The sequence below is a fragment of the Mastigoproctus giganteus genome, chromosome 7 (assembly GCF_048544385.1).
Source record: "Mastigoproctus giganteus isolate SK-2022 chromosome 7, ASM4854438v1, whole genome shotgun sequence".
NCBI classification, from domain to species: Eukaryota; Metazoa; Arthropoda; class Arachnida; order Uropygi; family Thelyphonidae; genus Mastigoproctus; species Mastigoproctus giganteus.
Window position 1 is genome coordinate 205,430,808 of NC_143581.1, and position 21,811 is coordinate 205,452,618.

General features: G+C 38.8%; 1 protein-coding gene across 3 annotated transcripts in view; it reads right to left on the bottom strand.

Annotated features, from left to right (window-relative positions):
- The window catches only part of LOC150083611 (uncharacterized), a 344,088-nt gene that overhangs the window by 293,248 nt on the left and 29,029 nt on the right, over positions 1-21,811 (bottom strand). For all 3 annotated transcript variants that reach the window (XR_016547211.1, XM_090378089.1, XM_090378088.1), the window contains exon 2: positions 9,088-9,183. Coding sequence is in view for 2 of the 3 variants with exons in the window: in XM_090378089.1 (XP_090234215.1) it covers positions 9,088-9,160 (73 nt within the window). In the remaining variant the exon portion in view is untranslated. The remainder of the gene's footprint in view (positions 1-9,087; positions 9,184-21,811) is intronic.

Here is a 21,811-nt window from a genome sequence, read left to right on the forward strand (position 1 = left end):
CTTCATCAGTTGATCCCACTGTACAGAATTTAAAAACTGTCTGAGACCCCTGTAGTCACCTTTCCGAAAGCAAAAGCCCTTCCCCTTTAGCCTTGACGGTAGTTACATCTTTAAGTAATTCCCATATCAGTACATTGTGATCACTGTCACCAAGTGGTTCCTTTATCTGCAAATTCTTAATGAATGAAGAATCACTACTAATAATCAGATCAAGATTATTACTCTCTCTGGTTACCTCTCAAACATGTTGCTGTAGAAACAGTCATCCAATAAATCCACAAAAGTCTTGCTAGTGTGCGAGTGACCAACACACAAGTTCCAGTCAATATCTGGAAAGTTAAAATATCCCATTATAAGCATTTTGATTTACTGGCCCACTATATTTCTCTGCACAATTGCTCATTATACTCATCAGATTCATTAGGCCTATAACACACACCTACTCCCATTTTTCCTTTCCCAGTGGTTATTTCAAACTAAACAGACTCAACACGGCATGTCCACCAACATCAATTGGATGCGTTTCCCTAGATTTTATGTGTTTCTTAACTAACAGCATAACCCCTCCTCCCTTCCTATCCTGTCTATCCTCCTATACACATTGTACTCACCAAATTCCAACTCTGCACTGCCTATATATATCTGTGTGACACCACATCTTTGATATCCCAACAATATCTGCCTTTGATGTCTTGAATAGCACTTCAAGCTCATCAATTTTATAAACTATACTCCTAGCATTGGTGTACATGCAAGATACATGCACCTGTTCTTGCTCCTAGCCACCCTAACACAGTTCATGTATTTACTTGTTCCACTATGACTCCCAGCAGTCCTGGAAATCTCCATTACCTTGCTTTCCAGTCTGCTGCTCATTCTAATAGAAGCAGTGCAAAAATCACTTTTGCCTCTGCCTGTGGCCCCTGTTAACCTTTAGTCTGTGTGTGTGTGTTCCCCCACACTAGCAGTTTTCCGACCCACCTAACAGTGCTCGATAGCATTAGCAAATATTCTTGCACTCTGTAGACAAAGAAAACTCTTATAAACTAAGTATAAGTTAATTCTGTCACCAGCATTATATTTTCCATACAAAATTGCCTTATCTCAAGCAGTTTGAAGTATAATAATATCAAAATTTTTGGATTTTTGAGATGTACTCAAATCAATGGCTATGCCAGTGTGTTCACTACCGCTGGTGGTATAGTGATCGTGCTGAGCAAAAAAAAGACTCTCAAAAGAGCAAAAGTAGGCAAATACAATCACAAAAACTATTCTTACCTTCATCTGTGATACTCTTCAAATCTGAAAAATCCATGTTGTAATACTTGAATAAATCAAAAATCGCGCAATATCGTCGTCTATCGCCGTCCATTGTTTACATCAAGTGAAGCTTCGTGCAATGCGTCTGTACACTTCTGCAACCACAGCACCCTTCGGTACTATACTGATAGTTGTAGAGAATGAAAAGGACCTGGGGGTAATTGTACAGGCAGATATGAAGTTTTCTGAGCAATGCAGACAGTCTGCAAGAGTAGCTCATTGTGTCTTGTTAACGATATACAGGAAGTTTTTAGCAGGGATAAAGAGGTGATTATCCCCTTGTATAAGGCAATGGTAAGGCACACCTGACCATTGCCTTATACAAGTTCTGGAGGCTTCATTTTAAGAAGGATGTACAGCTGCTGGAACAAGTACAGAGACGGGCAACAAGATTAGTGAATGGAACAAAGGGTTGCTCTTACGAAGGAAGGCTTAAGTTTTTCAAATTACAGTGTCTGGAGACTAGGTACCTGTGAGGTGATCTGATTGAGGTGTATAAGTCTTGAATGGTTTGAGCATGCTTAATGCGGGTGGGATTCTTCCTCTTGCTCAGAAAAATCGCCTGAGATGGCATAAATTCAAATTGAGGAAAGACAGTGATAGATGTGCAGAAGTTTACCTTTAGCCAGCAGGTGGTTGATTGCTGGAACAAACTTCCATCTGTTGTTGTAGAAGTTGATAGCTTAAATAGATTCAGGGCAGAACTAGACAAACATTTGGAGCGATACGATGGGTGAAATGAGAAGGGCTGTTTCTTCTTTTTTTGGCTGATCTACAGGATGTCTCAAAAATATTGGTACAAACATTTAGGGGAGGTAGGTAACATCTAAGGGAAAAATTTCTGGTTTACTCATTCAAGCAGTAGTTGCCGAATGAAGATTGTTTGTTTGTTTCGGGATTTATTAGGCGCATCGGCAACTATGGCCATAGTGCGCCAATACATATGGTAACTATGCATGCCATTTCTTCTCAAATAGAGGAAATGGAAAAAAAGGAACCAGAAAGTAATTTTTTTTTTTTTCTTTCCTAAAGGAGGTGATATACTTTAATCAACTTGAGAAAGTTATAAATGCTTGAGACATTTGTTTCATTGTTTAAAAGTGAGGTAAGTGTAGGATCTTTTGTTGTGGCTGAAGTGCAAAGTTTCTGTCGTTCTCTTGCATATTTTGTGCATTCAACCAAAATGTGTTTCACTGAGAGAATTGTATTACAGTGATGACATTGAGGGGGTATCTCTCCTCTTAAAAGATAACCATGAGTAATATTTGTGTGTCCTATTCGCAGACGAGCCAAAATTACCTCCTGATGTCGGATTGAACTAAAGCTGGAAGGACATCGCTCAAGGTTTGGCTTGATACTTCGAAGCTTATTGTTAGGTTGATTTTTCCATGATAACTGTCATTGGCAAATGCATTTTTCCTGGATTATTGGTCGATAGTCTTGATGAGGCACTTTCCACTTTTTCTCGGGTGGTAGGTGGGTAATTTGGCAGCATTGTCCGCTAGTTCATTTCCAGGAATTCCCATATGTCCAGGGACCCAGCAGAAGTGTATGTTTTTCTCAAGTTGTGATAAAGTATGTAGAGAGCTGACTATCCTTTTCACGACTGGGTGGGTGATGTTCGTGGTGTTTTTTAGTGCTTGAAGTGCACTTAAAGAATCAGTGAAAATTATGCTGTTGCTAATGTCAGAAGATTCAATATGATTCAGTGCAACCTGAATTGCTATTAGTTCGGTGGAAAATATACTGAAATCACGTGATAACTGATAAGCTAATGTGATGTTTTGAAAAACTGCGGCGATTCCAACGTGGACATCATTCTTTGATCCATCAGTATATACTATGGAAAAGCTGGGAAACTGGTCCATTACTGCATGGTATAGTTGCAAGAAGTTTTCTCTGTGCAATGTAGATTTATTCCATTCATGCAGATGTAAGTCACATGAGGGTAGAATGATATTCCAAGGAGCAAGAGAGGATGGGAGGCTATGTGCCACATTGTCTAAGGTTAAATTTAGTTCTTCTAAGATGAGTTTTATTCTCATACCCAAAGGACGATTAGCATTAAGAAAAGTATCTGCCAGTTTGGGTGTTCTGGCATAGATCTAATTTTATAGGCGTAACGTAGTATCAGTTGTTGTCACCTGATCGAGAGAGGAGGTTCGTGTGCTTCAGCATATAAGCTATGCATTGGAGACGCGCGATATGCTCCTAATGCAATGCGTATTCCACTATGATGGATAGGGTCAAGCCAGCGAAGGGCACTAGGTCTTGCTGAACTATACACTGGTGCTCCGTAGTCAAGTTTCAATCTTATTAATGCTCTATATAACCGTAATAAAGTAAGGCGATCAGCTCCCCAATTAGTTGCAGAGAGAACCCAGATGATACTTAGTTTTTGTTGACATGATGTTCTTAGTCTTTTGATATGCTCAATGAAAGTGAGTTTATGGTCTAAAGTGATTCCTAAGAACCGTATGCTGGGATGAACTGCTATTGGTTGGCGATTCAGTTGTAGCTCCGGATTTGGATGGAGTTTGCGTTGGCGGCAAAAATGGATGCAAAATGTTTTTTCTGGACAAAGTTGAAATCCATTAGTCTGAGCCCATGAACAGATCTTATTTATTGCCCCTAGTATTCATGTTTTTAGCATGACACCAAATACTAAGATCATCTACAAACAGTGCTTTATCAATAGTGTTTGGAATTTGTCCGGCAATGGTGTTTATTGCAATTATAAAGAGTGTAGCACTGAGTACAGAGCCTTGAGGAACTCCTTCGTCTTGTGAAAAAACTTGGGACAGTGAGGTTTTGAATCGAACCTGGGATGTATGCTTGCATAGGAAATTCTGTATGAAAATCAGGAGGTGACCCCAAAGTCCATGGCGATGTAATTCACGGAGTATTCCATACTTCCACGTGGAATCATAGGCCTCACTGATATCAAAGGAGACTAACACATGGTGTTCCGATCTGAGGAATGCATTCCGAATGGAATTCTCTTAGTCTGACTAGTATATCTACTGTAGATCTGTTTTGTTGGGCACCATTATTGTGCAGAATGCAGCAGATTGAGATTTTCAAGATCAGTCAGCAGTTCACCATCTTTTCGAGAATTTTGCAAATGCAACTGGTCAAGGCGATTGGTCTATAATGAGTAGGATTTGTAGGGTCTTTACCTGGTTTAGGAAAGGCAAGGACCATAGCATGATGCCACTGATTAGGAAATTTATCTTCCAGGAAGAGTCTATTGAATAGATGAAGTAACTGTAATGATTCGGTACTTAGTTTCTGAATCATGGAATAGTGAATGTTATCTGGTCCTACAGCACTGCGTCTAGGTGTTGACAAAGCTCTATGTAATTCGTGAATGGTAAAAGGTAAGTTGTATTGTTCATCTCCTTTTGAAGAGAAGTTTAACTTTTGTTTTTCTAAACTTGTTTTTAATCTTCTGAAGGTCGGTGTATAACTTTCTATTGCTGATGTTTTTGCAAAGGTTTCACCTAGTATATTGGCAATTCCAGCAGGATCATTTACATTCTGCCCTCTCCATTCCATGATGGGTAGGGGTATCGTTTTATATTTGCCACTCATTTTTCTGATTGCTTTCCAAATTTTATGTGTAGGCATTGCTTGATTAATAGTCGAAGTGAAGCGGATCCAAGCAGCCTTTTTATTGCAGCGTCTAACACATCTTGCACGCTTATACTGAATGAGATTGGTGGTAGTTGGACTCCGGCGAAAAGAATTCCAAGCTTTGCTTTGCACTTTTTTAGCCACAAGGCATTCATCACTCCACCAGGTTTTTGGATGAATCGGTAATTTTGATGAGGATTTCGGTACGGTTTGTTCTGCTGCATGTAATATCGTTTTGGTGACATAGTCAACTGCTTCGTCAGTTGTGGAATTTTGGATTATTTCGGGATCAAGCTTGGTAAATTTTTTATAGGACTGCCAATCTGCTTTATCAGTAAGCCAATGCGAAATTTTAGTAGGATGATGAGGGGGCTTATTAAGTAATTCAATTATTATGGGGAAATGATTGCTATGTAGCGGATCGTTGTTTATCGTCCACTTTAGAATAGGATATAAGGTTGCTGAACAGATAGACAAGTCTATTGCAGTGCTTGTTCCTGAAGGAAGGTGAACATATGTAGGTGAACCGTCATTTAGAAGAAGGAGGTTGTTATTGTCTAGACACTGTTCAATTAGTTTTCCTCTTTGGTCGATGTTGCTGTTACCCCATAGAGTGTGATGACCATTTAAGTCTCCCAGAATGAGGAAAGGTGTTGGGAGTTGAGCTATAAGATTGTTGAGATCATTTTGTTGGAAGGTATAGCTTGGTGGGATGTATAAGGAGCAGATTGTCATATGGGTGTCAGCAGCTACACGGACTGCTATTGCCTCGAGGGGAGAGTTCAGTGAGACCTGTTTGGTAGGAATATGTGGGTTTGTTAAAATAGCAACACCACCATGTGCGATATTCTGATTGGTTCTGTCTTTTCTAATAATGTTATAACGAGACAGTTTTGGTGTATTTTGGGGTTTTAAATAAGTTTCTTGAAGGCAGATACATATTGGTGAGTATTTACAGGAAAGATCGTATAGGTCATCGATATTGGCACGGAATCCACGACAATTCCACTGTATTATTCTGTTCATTGTTTATCTCTTATTAGATTTTCTGAGCGTTTTCGGGTTGCTGAGGTTTTCTGTTTTTCACTTTTGTTTTTATGTTTTTTGGGAAGGAAGGCCTTTCGGTGTCCAGGTCTTCTTCAACAAAAATTCAAAAATTTGAAGAACAAGGTCATCTGCTGATTTTTCTTTAGTGTCCATTTGCTGTTGGTGACTAGAAGTTAGGATATGTTTTTCTTTAAGTCCTTCATCCGGAGTGTGTATGTTTTCTTGTGGTATGGTAATTGGTGTATTGACTGCTTGGGTTTGAGTTGCACTGTACAAAGATTTTACGTAATTTGAGAAAGACTCTTTTGGGGGTACTGTTAGTTCAGTTTGCGATCCGGTTGATTGGAATTTTTTGGTGGCTTGGGCATACGTAGGTCTGTTTGCATGAGTTGGTGGTGAGATGATTCTTTTTGCTTCTTGGTAAGAAACATTATGCTCAGTTTTATATCCCTGGATAAGTTTCTCACTTTTCCAGCACTCACATATTCTAGCATAAGTGGGATGATCTTTTTTGCAATTTGGGCATACTGATTGAGGAACATTACAGTTTTCGCAATCATGTTCGATTGAACCACACTTTGTGCAAGTAGGGGTTCCCTGGCAAGCTGTTTGGAAATGTCCATACTTCTGGCATCGGAAACACCGTAGCGGGTTTGGGACATATGGTCTGACATTATATAGCACATATCCGGCCTTAATGGATGATGGACGATTCAGTGTATTAAAGGTCAACCGCATGAAGAGCATGCATTGATATACGAACTGTGAGCTGGCAGACATGCACCTAGTGTATGGATTAACAGAGGGCCTGGCGCCTCCGTAGCCAGGTGGGCAGGAGCAGCAGTGCATAGCACACGCTTCTGGATTAGAAAGGGGTTCGAGCCCATGACCACCAAATACAGAGGATGCGGAAAGGTCAGGGAATGGCCACCGCATATCCCCAGAGCAATATGGCTTTAGTTGCTAATGCTACTAAAAACCAAATAACAAACAAACAACAGAGGGCCCACACGGTGTGCACCCCCATACGGCACAACGTTGCTTCGCAATAAATGTGTGGGCAGGTATGGTCGGTGAGTGATTAGTCGGCCCATACCTGTTACCATCCCGCATGAACTCCACTAAATATCAGATCTTTCTTGAACAAGTTCTATCAGGTTACTTGACAATGTTCCAGCAAATGCGAGACGCAACATTTGGTTTCAACATGACGGGGCGCCTGCCCATTATGGAAGGTGTGTTCGTGACCATTTGAACAGGCATTTTCAGCGTCGATGTATTGGCCGTTGTGGATCCATTGCCTGGCCCCCACGCGTACCTGATTTATCGAGCCTTGATTTCTTTCTGTGGGGGGCCCTCAAATCTATCGTGTATGAATCACCTGTGGAGACGGAAATGGATCTCGTGGTAAGACTTGTCTGGGCTGCTGCTACTGTCAAAAAACTCCAGGTGTGTCCGACCGTGTCCGCCAATCCATGCTGCGTCGGTGTCATGCATGCATCGCATCTCTTGGTGGAACCTTCCAGCATCTGTTGTAACATCATGAAATACATCCATCTTGTACTCCATTGTTAATATTATGTCAAATAAATGTTTGCCACTAATTATTGTCTTGTGTCATTTCTGCTTCTTCTGCCTCTGCTGTGCTACTACTTCCTGTGACATTTCCGGTTATGGGTTCCTATGCGATTCACATTCCTTTAGGTGTTACTATCTTCCCTAACCGTTTGTACCAATATTTTTGAGACACCCTCTATATATGCTTGCTTCCTTGCATCATGTGCCTTTACTAATGCTAATGAATTTTCTTTTGATACACCTACTAGACAATAACAGATGAGATAGAAAAAAAAAAAAAAAAAAAAAAAAGACATTTATATTCATATTGACTGACTAAACTTGGCCTCTGCATCATAAAGCATATTCCTATAAGTAAAATTCAAATGCAGATGTTTCCCAATTAAAACTTGCAGCTTCACATAAAACACTGGGTACTACTGAACCATTTTTCTATGTGGCTTTTCAATAAGAATGTACAGAATGATGTGCTGGAAATGGATACCAGGATCATAAATCTGAATTCCTAATTACCAAATTGTTATTATGGATCATAGTTAGGCATTCAGCTACCTAAGAGTGGCATTAGAAAACTCCTTTATATAAGCAGTCTGGTAACATGATACTTTTCAACATAGTTCCCCCCTTCAGTCAATAAATTTTTTCAACCGATTCTGTAATGCATTGAGTACAGTTTTCTTTTGGCCTCCAGTAATGCATCCACCACTGTAGCAATGACGTCACTATCAGTGGAAAAAAATGGATGTCAGGCAGATCTTTTTTTAAATTAGGAAATAGATGAATACAGTGGATGATCCAAGATTTCAAAGCTGCACTCATGCAGTGCAGTCATAACAATGATAGATTTGGAGCAGGCATGTCCTGGTGGAATAAGACTCCTTTTCTGAGTTTTCCCTCAATATGTCTTCTTTGATGTTTTGCAAACACCTCACAAGGTCTGCATAATATGCCCCTGTGAATCTCTGGGCTTTCTGAAGGTTCCAATGCTCCACTTTCATCCCAAAAAACTGATGCCATCACCTTGCCAGCAGAAGGAATTCACTTGGCTCTCACAGAAGGTGGAGAAGAGCTGTGTTTCCACTACTCCTTTATATGTGGCTGAAAGTGATGGACTCATATCTCATTCACGGTCACAAAAACTTGCAAGGAAATTTACTAGATCTGCTTGAAAATTATGCAAATTTCACTTGACAACTCCTGTGTGTTTTTGACCTGCTCTCAACAACTTTGCAACCTATAGCACTGACACCTTTTTTGTAGCAAGAACCTCTTATTATGTGGTATATATGTTCAACTGAGATGGCAATGTACTGAACTGTCGCTGATTGATCACTCATCCTTGGGTCATGCACTCTCAACAACTAGAGTGATGGACATTACAGATCTTCCACAGTGTGGGTCATCTTCCAAGCTCTCCCTCCCTCCCACATTCAAATTATTCTGCCCGCTTCTTAACTTTTCAAACCTCCCTCATACATAAAATAAGCTCCATTTTAAAATACTTACTTTCTTCATGGGGTACATTTCGATACATAGACTGCTGCAATGGCCACTGATGCCATGCTGTTCCTGACCACATTGTTAACTTGAATGCTGTTCCCACTGTAAAAAAAAAAAAAAAAAAAAAAATATATATATATATATATATATACATATTGTAAAAGTACAATCTCACTATTTATTGCTATTAAAAGGCAAATTATTTCAAAATTTTCTCTTAATTTATTAAATAATTATTTGCCTTAATTTATAGCTGCAAAACATTTAACTCCATTTTTGGGGAAATGTTAACTACAGAAAGTGAAAAACTGCATCAACAACTGTTGCTCACAGGATTTTCTATAGAAAATTACTTCAATTAGATCACATGCAGTTAAAATTCTGCATGTAATCTAACCTTACTAAAATATTTATTATTATGCAAGTAAAACTATTTTCATTTATTAACTCCTTCCATGATAAAATATTATCAAGATTATATTTCAAAAGATAGTGTTTATTCATATTTAGGCCATTTCTAAATAATAATGGGTTGTATCACTACATCTATTAACATTGCATAAAATGTGAAACCTTATATTGTATACCATTTTCACCAGAATGCTGCAAGTGGAATATAAGATATATGCACATCATAAATGACAGGAATGTAGGTGTACAATTTCATCCTATTCAACAGAAATCTCTTGAACTTTTAGTTGGGGGGGGGGGGGAGAAGTGAAAACTTACCTAGAATGCATAAGTGACTCCATGGCAGAAAGACAGAAAGAATGGTTTTGTTATATGTTCTATTATATGAATTGCGATGGTTTAAAAATAAAAAAAATTATTCAATTGAGAAAACACCTTAGTGTTGACAATGATAAGCTAAAATTGTCAAGCTATATAACTTTTTATTTGAAATGAAATATTTCTATCAATTAAGATATAGGAAGAAAAAAAAAATTTTTTTAAGTTGAGAAAGTATGGTTTTCACTGAAATACAGCAAGGGCCTTCGTTCATTCTTTGTTTAACGAGTAAAGCAGCCCCTAGCCAAAAAAATCTGGCAAACCTGTCATACATATAGACAGGGTATAGTACGGTATATAATTATTAACAATATTCTTATATACATGAGATATTGTATATCATCAATCAATTCAATTATCACATTACAAATCAACTATAATGTGCAGTGGTCATCCCCTCAGCTACAGCACAATGAACTGGACAAGTAGGCTACAACAGCAAGGGCCTGCAGCTGCCTTCTTTTAGGTTTTCAGATTGACCTCATCATTATACGCTCTCTGCCACAACACAGTTCTGGCAGGTCTATGACAGCTAGAACTCAATTCCATCGCCATCTCTCCCTATCTAGCCCTTACCTAAAACCAAGATACCAAGAACCACTATCAAAATCAACTAATATTCCAATTCGCCTTCTTCCTCAGTCTCTTGCCATCACTTATCTCAAGCTCTTTCCCCTCAGTACAATTCTAATCCAATTTCTTGTCAAAATTCAACTTTCTCTGACCCTCAATCTTTTAAAGGAGCTAATCCTATCTGTCCATTTCAAACCTTAAAAACCTATTCCCACATCTCAAAAATTCAGTTCTAATATCCTTCTCCTTAGTACCCATATCTCAGTCCCATAAAGCATGACACTCCATACAATACATTTAACTTCTTCCTTAACTCAATATTAATTATACCTGTACACATTTGCTTCCTCTTCTCATATGATATCCTCTTATCAGCTACTTTAATAGTTATTTCCTATTGATTCCTAACCATTCTTCACAATTTCCCTCAAGCCTTCCCAACAAATCTGTAATCCCATCCCTTCTGTAACAGATATAAATAAGTTCTATATCATCTACAAATCTCACTGAAGCTGTACAAGTGAAAAAGAATGTTCAGGAGAGATGTGCAAAAATTTGCTTTCAGTCAGACATAAATATACTGTTGGAAACTACCATATGGTATTGTGGAAGTGGTTCAAATAAATTTAAAGGATAAGACTTGGGTGGGATGAACAGATGAGTTGGGTAATTTGTTTTTAGCTGATGATGTATAATCTTGCTTCCTTACATCATTTGCCACTACTAATACTTTAATTTTATCCTCTATTTTAAACCCTTTATCTCTCCTCCCATTTCTCTTACACATACATTGAACAACACTAAGGAAAGAGAACACTGTCTCACCCCTCCCTCCCTCTCCTCAGAACCTATATTGTTCCGGTCCTCATTTCCTCCATTTTTTTCACCTATCTTCTGTTCATTATCTTCAACATCACTTTTTCCCCTGGCCATTTTTCCTTTCTGTTATACCTGTCAACACACTTTAGTGTTAGTTCTCTTCTCTGTGCATAGCGATCAACCTATTAACTTTTTTAAAAGTGCATCTCAATACAGTAGAACATCAGTTATCCAGAATAATTTGAAAGGCTGATCTTTCTTCTCTTTTTTTTGTTAACAGTAATACAGTAAGCACCAGTTATAGTGATCACGTTTGCAAATTGAATTTTGATTCTAATAAGTGAAAGATCGAATTTACTACCCATTTATAACAGATTATACAAACAAAAGCCCAATAAACAAAAACTGAAATTGTTTTTGTTTTATGGTTGTGACCTATAGAATTCTACGTGACCTTCGGAAATGTGCTTTAGAAAAATATCACAGACTACAGGGTTTTCTCTGAAACCATGAGTAAATTTCAGATTAGTTTAGCTCAAGATTCGGTAAGAATAACATTGGCCCAAAACTGTGTGATTTATTATTTTTCTAAATTTTTTACAGTAGAATGTAAAAAAAAAAAGAAGAAAACATGCAGTTTTAACATTGCAACAAAAAACAGAAATTAGTAATCTATCAGAAATGGTGAAAATTTAGGAAATCTTTTCCAAAGAGTTTAACGTGGGGACTTCAACAATTTATGACATCAAAAAAAATTCCAATGCTATAACAGAATTTGTGTCGATTATGGATAGTGAAGGAGGATGTAACAGGAAAAAATGTCGAAACCTGTAAATGCCGCTTTAGATAGTGCACTTTGTGGTTTCTTCAAAAGCGAAGTTTAAGTGAGCCAGTGTCTGGCCCAATGTTGGATTGTAATCAAAAATTAAGCGGTAATGAAGATTTTAAGGCAAGCATAGTTTGGCTGAAAAATTTTAAACTGAGACACAGTATACGTGAACTAGGTTGTCACAGACATTCTCTCAGATATGCCAGACAAGCTGTTCTTGCTACCTGGGAGTCTAAAGCGCTGATGGAACTAATATTCGGGTGACACTCAAGTCAAAGTGGACCCAATTTCGGCGAAGTCCGGACGGTCTATGACAGCCAAATCCTCTGCTTGCACCTTCACGATGGTGGGACTGTTAGTAATCCTGGGTATAACCTTCATGCACAAGTACATGGTGGGTGACCACCCAGGTGTGAACCAACGTAAGCAGGGGTCGAGGTGTGGCGCCCACACCACATGGAGGAATGCCGCCCCTCTATGTTACCAGGCAGTACTAGGTGGTAGCTGACTCTCATTAACCGGTGAAATACCACCACTTTGCTTATTGGAGGCTTGAAGTGGTGGAACCCATGTTTAGTCTCTAGAGCTAAGTTCCGGCCAACCCTTCCTTATCTCTTCCATCATGCAGTATGATTGATGATTTTTGAGGTTATGATGAATGTCGTGGCAAGATCCAATATTCCTTACATTTCGAAGGTGCAGCTCTAAAACGGTGTTCGCAGGCCGGCCGCTAGTTAGTACACCGGACTGAACCTATTGGTAACTCTCTAGGAAGCTTCCGGATCAGCTAGTGTATAATCTTGCTACCTCTACTCTGCCAGATAGTGACTGGAGGGAGTCCGAGTAGTGTGTATGCGGGGAGCATTGTCGAGGCCACGTTATGTCAAGGATCTGGGTATATTCTTACCACATGTACGCCATATCCAAAAATTTCAATACTTCATACAGCATGTCCCACCCACTTTTTCTTACTATTGAATACACCATGAATTGTCAAAATAATAGAGCAAGCTTATCTGCGAAAAGATCTAAACCTCCCAAGGACTTCCTAATTCATTTCACAAATATACGTGGTCTCAATTCTAATCTCAACGATGTCCATTTCCACTTGCAGTCTTCCAAACCCCATGTACTTTTTCTGACTGAATCTCAGTTATCAGTTGATTCAACTACTGCTCATCTTAGATGTCCAAATTATTTGCTGTATGATTCCTTTCGCCTCAAAGGTGGTACTTGTGCATATGTCCGTTCTGATATTCCCTGTCAGAGACTTGGCAATTTGGAATCTCCTCTCTTTGATCTTCTCTGGCTTAAAATCTCTCTACCTCATTGTGTAAAATTCATCTGTTGTCTCTACCGTTCTCCCAACTCCACTAATCACTTGGAGCTCTTTGACTTCCTCTCTTTGCAACTTGACTTTCTCCAGTCCAACTTTCCTAACAGTGAGGTAATTTTCCTTGGTGATTTTAACGTTCACAACTCCAGCTGGCTTCCGTTTTCTAGTCACACCGACCCAGCAGGTTGAGATGCTGAGGCTTTTGCAATTACTAATGACCTAGCACAGATTGTTCATTTACCTACAAGAATACCGGACAATCCTAATCATACAGCCAATACGCTTGATCTTTTTCTCACAAACAACCCTTCTAAGTACAAGGTTGAAGTGAGAGGTTCTTTAGGCACTTCAGATCACAACTTGGTGATTGTCTCTTCTCCAATGGAACCTTTATCTCATGCCTATTCCCAACCTCGTATTGTTCGGCATTACAAGAATGCAAAATGGGATGACCTGCGAGACTTCTTTTCTTCTTTTCCTTGGTCTGATTACTGTTTCAAAACTTCTGATGTCAACGTTTGCTCAGATCGTGTCAGTGAAATTATTCTTGCAGGAATGGAATCCTTTATCCCACACTCCACTTTAAAATCTCGTCCTTTATCTAAACCTTGGTTTTCCAATAAATGTGCTAAGGCTCTCCAAGAGAAGAATGTTGCATATCGTAATTGGCTTGTTTCTAATTCTTCAGTTTCATTTTCTGCCTACACCAAAGCTCGCAACAATTGTAAAGCAGTTATCAATCAGTCCAAACTAGAGTTTGAACAGGCTAAGAGTAGAAAACTTGCTTCTTGCCCTAATGGTAGCCAAGCATTCTGGTCTCTTGCCAAAGCTATTGGCCGCAACTTTTGCCCATCTCTGCTCCCACCTCTGTCCAAACCAGATGGTTCTGTTGTCACTTCAGCCAAGGATAAAGCTGACCTGCTAGCATCCCATTTTTCTTCGAGCTCATGTATTAATGATCTTGGTAAAACACCTCCCACCATTCCTAACACGCTCCATTCAATGCCTCCTGTGGTCTTCCGTCCAAAGGATATCAGAAGGATTTTGATGAATCTTGATGCCAAGAAAGCTCCAGGTCCTGATGGTATTTCTCCACTTGTTCTCAAAACCTGTGCTCCTGAACTTACTCCTATTCTTTGCCGCCTTTTTTCACTTTCTTATTCCAAAGGTGTTTTTCCTTCTGCTTGGAAATTTGCTCATATCCAGCCAGTTCCTAAAAAGGGTGACAAATCCCTCCCATCCAATTATCGTCCCATTGCAATTACTTCTACTCTTTCTAAAGTAATGGAGAAATCAATTAACCGCCAACTCTTAAACTACCTAGAAACCTTCCGTCTGATCAACGATCGCCAGTATGGATTCCGTCAGTGTCGATCCACTGGTGATATTCTGGCTTATGTTACCCATTTATGGACTAATTCAATGGAAAGGTTCGGTGAAACACAAGTAGTTGCTCTTGACATCTCAAAGGCTTTTGATCGTGTTTGGCATAAAGGTCGTCTAAACAAGCTTCCATCTTATGGTTTGCCAACTGTTTTTAGTAATTGGTTATCCAGTTTTCTCTCTGATCGCTCACTGAGGGTGATGGTAGATGGCTCTCTGTCTTCTAACTTCTCCACTAATGCCAGTGTCCCCCAAGGTTCAGTTCTTTCCCCCACTCTTTTCCTCTTGTATATCAATGACCTTCTTCCATTGACTGGAAATCCTATCCATAGTTTTGCCGATGATAGCACATTGCATTCAACTTTCCATTTTGAGAAACCTTGTCCAGCTCAATCAGCTTCAAGTTCTCGAAAATCTGCTGCCAATTCCTTAAATGCCGATCTTCAGGTAATTCTCCAGTGGGGCAAAGACAACCTAGTTGATTTCAACCCTTCTAAAACTCAATCTTGTCTTATATCTCGCAAAAAGGATTCTTCTGCTCCTATGCTTATCTTTAGTGACACTCCGATTTCTAGGCAAAATGATATATCTCTTTTGGGGATTACCCTGACTTCTAATCTCTCTTGGCACAAGCACATTACAAATATTGCTTCCTCTGCATCTAAAAAACTTGGTTTTCTCTTTCGCTCTCGGCGTTACTTTTCTCCCAAACAGCTGCTCACTCTGTATAAATCGCAAATCCGCCCTGCCATGGAATATTGTTCCCACATCTGGGGTGGTGCCCCCAAAACCTCTCTCAGGCTTCTTGATTCCATTCAGAAGAGGGCAGTTAGGTTAATTAATGATTCATCTCTAACAGAGTCTCTCCACTCGCTTTCTCATAGATGCACTGTTTCTGCTGCATGCCTCTTCTACAGATACTTCCATGGGCACTGTTCTTCTGAATTGGCTTCTATAATTCCCGCTCTCTCCTTCAAAACAGTCCAAGCACGTGCCGCCACCAGCCAACATCCATTTACTGTCCAACTTCAAACCCACAGAACGAACTTTTCATCTTCCTCATTTATTCATTCAACTGCCGTTTTCTGGAACAACCTTCCTTCATACGTATTTCCTGAAAATTACAATCTACAGAAGTTCAAGTCCAATATCAACAAATATCTTCTTTCGTCTTCTCAACCTCCAACCCAAGCACGGTACTAAGTACTATAGTTTATAATACCTCTCGTGTTTGGGGTTCTCATAAAAAAAAAAAAAAAAAAAAAGCCGAGAAACTTTCTGCAGGCGAATCGGAGTGGTGTCCTTTAAAAGTAAGTTTGCTTCAATTATAGCAAATTACGAGAAAAAAAAAACGTTTATAATGTTGATGAGACAGGTTTATTATGGGAAGCATCATCGAGAAAAACCGTAGCCACTAAAAGAAATGCCTGCACCAGGTTTTAAGATGAGAAATGAGCGAGTTACAATTGCTATCTGTGTGCAAATGCTACTGGGATGCACAGATTGTCCATGCGCGTTATTGGTAAGTCAAAAAAACCGATAGCATTTAAAAATATTTCTAATTTTCTTGTTTTGTATAAAAATCATAAAAATGTCTGGATGGACGTTTCTGTTTTCTGAGATTGGTTTATACATTTTTTTATTTAATTAATCTTAATTTTTTTTAATTTAATCATAAGATAAGATGAAATTTATTTAATCTTATCTTACGTTCGAATATCCAGAAAATTGGGCTATCCAGAAGAGGTGTGACAAATTATTCCGAATAACGGACCCCCTGTATTAAATAAAATACAGTTGTAAAATTATATATACATATATATATAGGATATTTGCCTTTTCTACTATTTTTTCTTATTTTTAATATATATTTTGATTACTTTTTATCTCTCTATTTAATTTTGGATTAATCGGATTATATATATATACACACTGTATATATAGGGTGTCCCAGGAGGAAAGGTCAATACTCCAGGAGGTGAAAGGATAAGTCATTTTAAGAAAAAAGGTTCATATAAACATGTGCCCTATCCCGGATGGTTTCTGACAGAGGCATTTGAATATTTATTTTTAAAGCGACAAATTTGGAACAATTTATAATAAATTTTCAAAAATGCGACCATCAACTTCAATGCACTTTTCTACTCTCATGAGAACATGGCGTGTTGCTTCTCTAAGTGTATCTTCACGTTCCTTTATATGGACAACAGCGTCCATTATGCGAGCTAGCAGATCATCTCTTGTATCCACCTTTCTTCTGTTCACTTCACTCTTCATCCAACCCCATAAACAAAAATCTAATGGGGTTAGGTCTGGAGATCTTGGTGGCCAGTTAATGGCACCACCACCACCACGACCAATTCACCGATTAGTGAAAATTCGTTCCAGTTGTTGCTTCACACGTCTGGTAGAATGGGAAGGGGGCCCATCATGCTGAAAATACATATGCTGAAAGCACACCATGTGGCCAAAGGAATGTCCTCTAGTTGTTCACCTAATGTATTTTGCAAAAATTGAAGGTAATTGTGTCCTGTCATTTGATGTTCTAAAATAACGGGACCTATCAACAGGTTATCGATCATACCACACACTGACTGAGAAATGAACTTAGAAATTTGTTTCCACTGTACCATGTGGATTCTCGTGCAACCATCGATGAGTATTACATGTGTTGTTGATTCCATTCCGGGTAAACGTGGCTTCATCAGTAAATAGTATTGATGGAAGCACTTCACGATTGGCATTTAACCAATGACAAAATTCAAGACGCGTGGCACTGTACCCTATGTGAAGATTTTGCACACGCTATGGGTGAAATGGGTACAAGCTCTCTTCATGTAGTGTTCGCTATACACGTGTTCGTGAAACACCGAGATGTGAAGAAAGTCTTTGTGTGCTAATTGTAGGACTACAGTGAATGTGTTCAGAATGTGTTCCTGTACATTTTCTTGACATCCTCATTCAGATGAAACATGAGCCCTGGGAAGCATACCACTTTCACACAATGTGTTGAAAACTCTGGAAAACACTCTACGATCCGGAATTCGACGTGTAGAAAAGCGCCGACAGTATCCTTCAACAGCAGCAGGGGCACTACCATTGCAGAAGCCATAAACATACAGCATATCGGCATTAGTAAAAATGTGTGGCATTTTTAGCAAAAACTTCTACAATTAGAACTGACGCTACTCACTGATTCACTTCTACAGTCACAACAATCAACTGATAACTGGCAATCAAATGGTGCAGTCTGATGGGAAGGAAGGAAATTATTGCACACCAATTTCAAAACAAATGTACATTAAAGTAGCTCTATCTCAGAAACCATTCGGGATAGGGCACATATTTATATGAACTTTTTTTTGCTTAAAATGACCTATCCTTTCACCTCCTGGAATATTGACCTCTCCTCCTGGGACACCCTGTATATATAATTTTTTCTTTTTATGACTATAATTAAAAATAGCAAGAGCTTAAAATGGCAAAAGTTAACACGGAAATTAAAGCTTAAATAAAACCAGCACTGATCTCATGATCCGTTTAATTGCATGAATTATATTAAAAAATAAATTAATTAATTAAAGAAAAAATATATATATATATATATATATAATTTTACAACTGTACTTTAGTTTTTAATCTGAGACCTTCTCATATCATTTTTTTTTATATAATTCATGGAACTAAATGGAACATGAGGTGAGCGCCCGTTTTATTTCAGCTTAGACTAAAGTGCATATTTTCCATTTTTTTTTTTTTTTTATTAATAACATATCAAGCAGGTACATAACAATTTAAAATAAACTTAAAAAATAAATAAGACAAGTAGTTAATGCGATTTCTCACACTGGGATGTTTGGATGTGAATATTTTACAAACAAAAAAGTAAAATGCACTTGATATAACTTCTGACAGCATGTTTTATTGTAAGTAGATAGTTTGAAAAATTTAAGGGAGGAATGGACGAACTGTTAGAGGGATGAGCAAACAAAGTTATTTTTTTTCTCTTGATGCTCATTTTTTTTTTTTTATGTAAACTTCAAACATGAGAGGTATTAGAACCTATGGTACTTAGTACTGTGCTTGGGTTGAAGGTTGAGAAGACGAAAGAAGATATTTGTTGACATTGGACTTGAACTTCTGTAGACTGTAATTTTCAGGATATACGTATGAAGGAAGGTTGTTCCAGAAAATGGCAGTTGAATGAATAAACAAAGAAGATGAAAAGTTGGTTCTGTGCGTTTGAAGTTGGACAGTAAATGGATGCTGGCTGGTGGCGGCAGGTGTTCGGATTGTTTTGAAAGAGAGAGCGGGAATTATAGAAGCCAATTCAGAAGAACAGTGCCAATGGAAGTATCTGTAGAAGAGGCATGCAGCAGAAACAGTATGCCTATCAGACAGCAAGTGGAGAGACTCTTTTAGAGATGAATCATTAATTAACCTAACTGTGCCCTCTTCTGAATAGAATCAAGAAGCCTGAGCAAGGTTTTGGGGGCACCACCCCAGATGTGGGAACAATATTCCATGGCAGGGTGGATTTGCGATTTATACAGAGTGAGCAGCTGTTTCAAAGAAAAGTAACACGGAGAGCAAAAGAGAAAACCAAGTTTTTTAGATGCAGAGGAAGCAGTATTTGTAATGTGCTTGTGCCAAGAGAGATTAGAAGTCAGGGTAATTCCCAAAAGAGATTTGCCTAGAAATCGGAGTGCCACTAAAGATAAGCATAGGAGCAGTAGAATTCTTTTTGCGAGATGTAAGACACAATTGAGTTTTAGAAGATTGAAATCAACTAAGTTGTCTTCGCCCCACTGGAGAATTACAAGGAGATTGGCATTTAAGCAATTGGTAGCAGATTTTCGAGAAGTTGAAGCTGATTGAGCAGGCAAGGTTTCTCAAAATGGAAAGTGGAATGCAATATGCTATCATCGGCAAAACTATGGACAGGATTTCCAGTCAATGGAAGAAGGTCATTAATATACAGGAGGAAAAGAGTGGGGGAAAGAATTGAACCTTGGGGGACACCGGCATTAGTGGAGAAGTTAGAAGACAGAGAGCCATCTACCATCACCCTCTGGGAGCGATCAGAGAGAAAATTGGATAACCAATTACTAAAAACAGTTGGCAAACCATAAGATGGACGCTTGTTTAGAAGACCTTTATGCCAAACACGATCGAAAGCCTTTGAGATGTCAAGAGCAACTACTTGTGTTTCACCGAACCTTTCCATTGAATTAGTCCATAAATGGGTAACATAAGCCAGAATATCACCAGTGGATCGACACTCACGGAATCCATACTGGCGATCGTTGATCAGACAGAAGGTTTCTAGGTAGTTTAAGAGTTGGCGGTTAATTGATTTCTTCATTACTTTAGAAAGAGTAGAAGTAATTGCAATGGGATGATAATTGGATGGGAAGAATTTGTCACCCCTTTTAGGAAATGGCTGGATATGAGCAAATTTCCAAGCAGAAGGAAAAACACCTTTGGAATAAGAAAGTGAAAAAAGGCAGCAAAGAATAGGAGTAAGTTCAGGAGCACAGGGTTTGAGAACAAGTGGAGAAATACCATCGGGACCTGGAGCTTTCTTAGCATCAAGATTCGTCAAAATCCTTCTGACATCCTTTTGACGGAAGACCACAGGAAGCATTGAATGGAGCGTGTTGGGAATGGTGGGAGGTGTTTTACCAAGATCATTAATACATGAGTTGGAAGAAAAATGGGATGCTAGCAGGTCAGCTTTATCCTTGGCTGAAGTGACAGCAGAACCATCTGGTTTGAACAGAGGTGGGAGCAGAGATGGGCAAAAGTTGCAGCCAATAGCTTTTGCAAGAGACCAGAATGCTTGCTACCATTAGGGCAAAAAGCAAGTTTTCTACTCTTAGCCTGTTCAAACTCTAGTTTGGACTGATTAATAACTGCTTTACAATTGTTGCGAGCTTTGGTGTAGGCAGAAAATGAAACTGAAGAATTAGAGGAAACAAGCCAATTACGATATGCAATATTCTTCTCTTGGAGAGCCTTAGCACATTTATTGGAAAACCAAGGTTTAGATAAAGGACGAGATTTTAAAGTGGAGTGTGGGATAAAGGATTCCATTCCTGCAAGAATAATTTCACTGTCACGATCTGAGCAAACGTTGACATCAGAAGTTTTGAAACAGTAATCTTACCAAGGAAAAGAAGAAAAGAAATCTCGCAGGTCATCCCATTTTGCATTCTTGTAATGCCAAACAACACAAGGTTGTGAATAGCCATGAGATAAAGGCTCCATTAGAGAAGAGACAATCACCAGGTTGTGATCTGAAGTGCCTAAAGGACCTCTCACTTCGACCATTTACTTAGAAGGGTTGTTTGTGAGGAAAAGATCAAGCATGTTGGCTTTATGATTAGGATTGTCTGGTATTCTTGTAGGTAAATGAACAATCTGTGAAAGATCATTAGGAATTGCAAAAGCCTCAACATCTCGACCAGCTGGGTCGGTGTGACTAGAAAAGGGAAGCCAGCTGGAGTTGTGAAAATTGAAATCACCAAGGAAAATTACCTCACTGTTAGGAAAGTTGGACTGGAGAAAGTCAAGTTGCAAAGAGGGGAAGTCAAAGAGCTCCAAGTGATTAGTGAAGTTGGGAGAATGGTAGAGAAAACAGACAAATTTGACACAATGAGGTAGAGAGATTTTAAACCAGAGAGGAGATTCCAAATTGCCAAGTCTCTGACAGGGAATATTAGAATGGATATATGCACAAGTACCACCTTTGAGACGAAAGAAATCATACACCGAATAATTTGGGCATCTAAGATGAGCAGTAGTTGAATCAAACGATAACTGAGATTCTGTCAGAAAAAGTACATGGGGTTTGGCAGACTGCAAGTGGAAATGGACATTGTTGAGATTAGAATTGAGACCACGTATATTTGTGAAATGAATTAGTATGATGCTGCATAATATTGCTTCTGTACATCATTTTTACATTACTAATGCTAATTAATAACAGCAATGTAAGA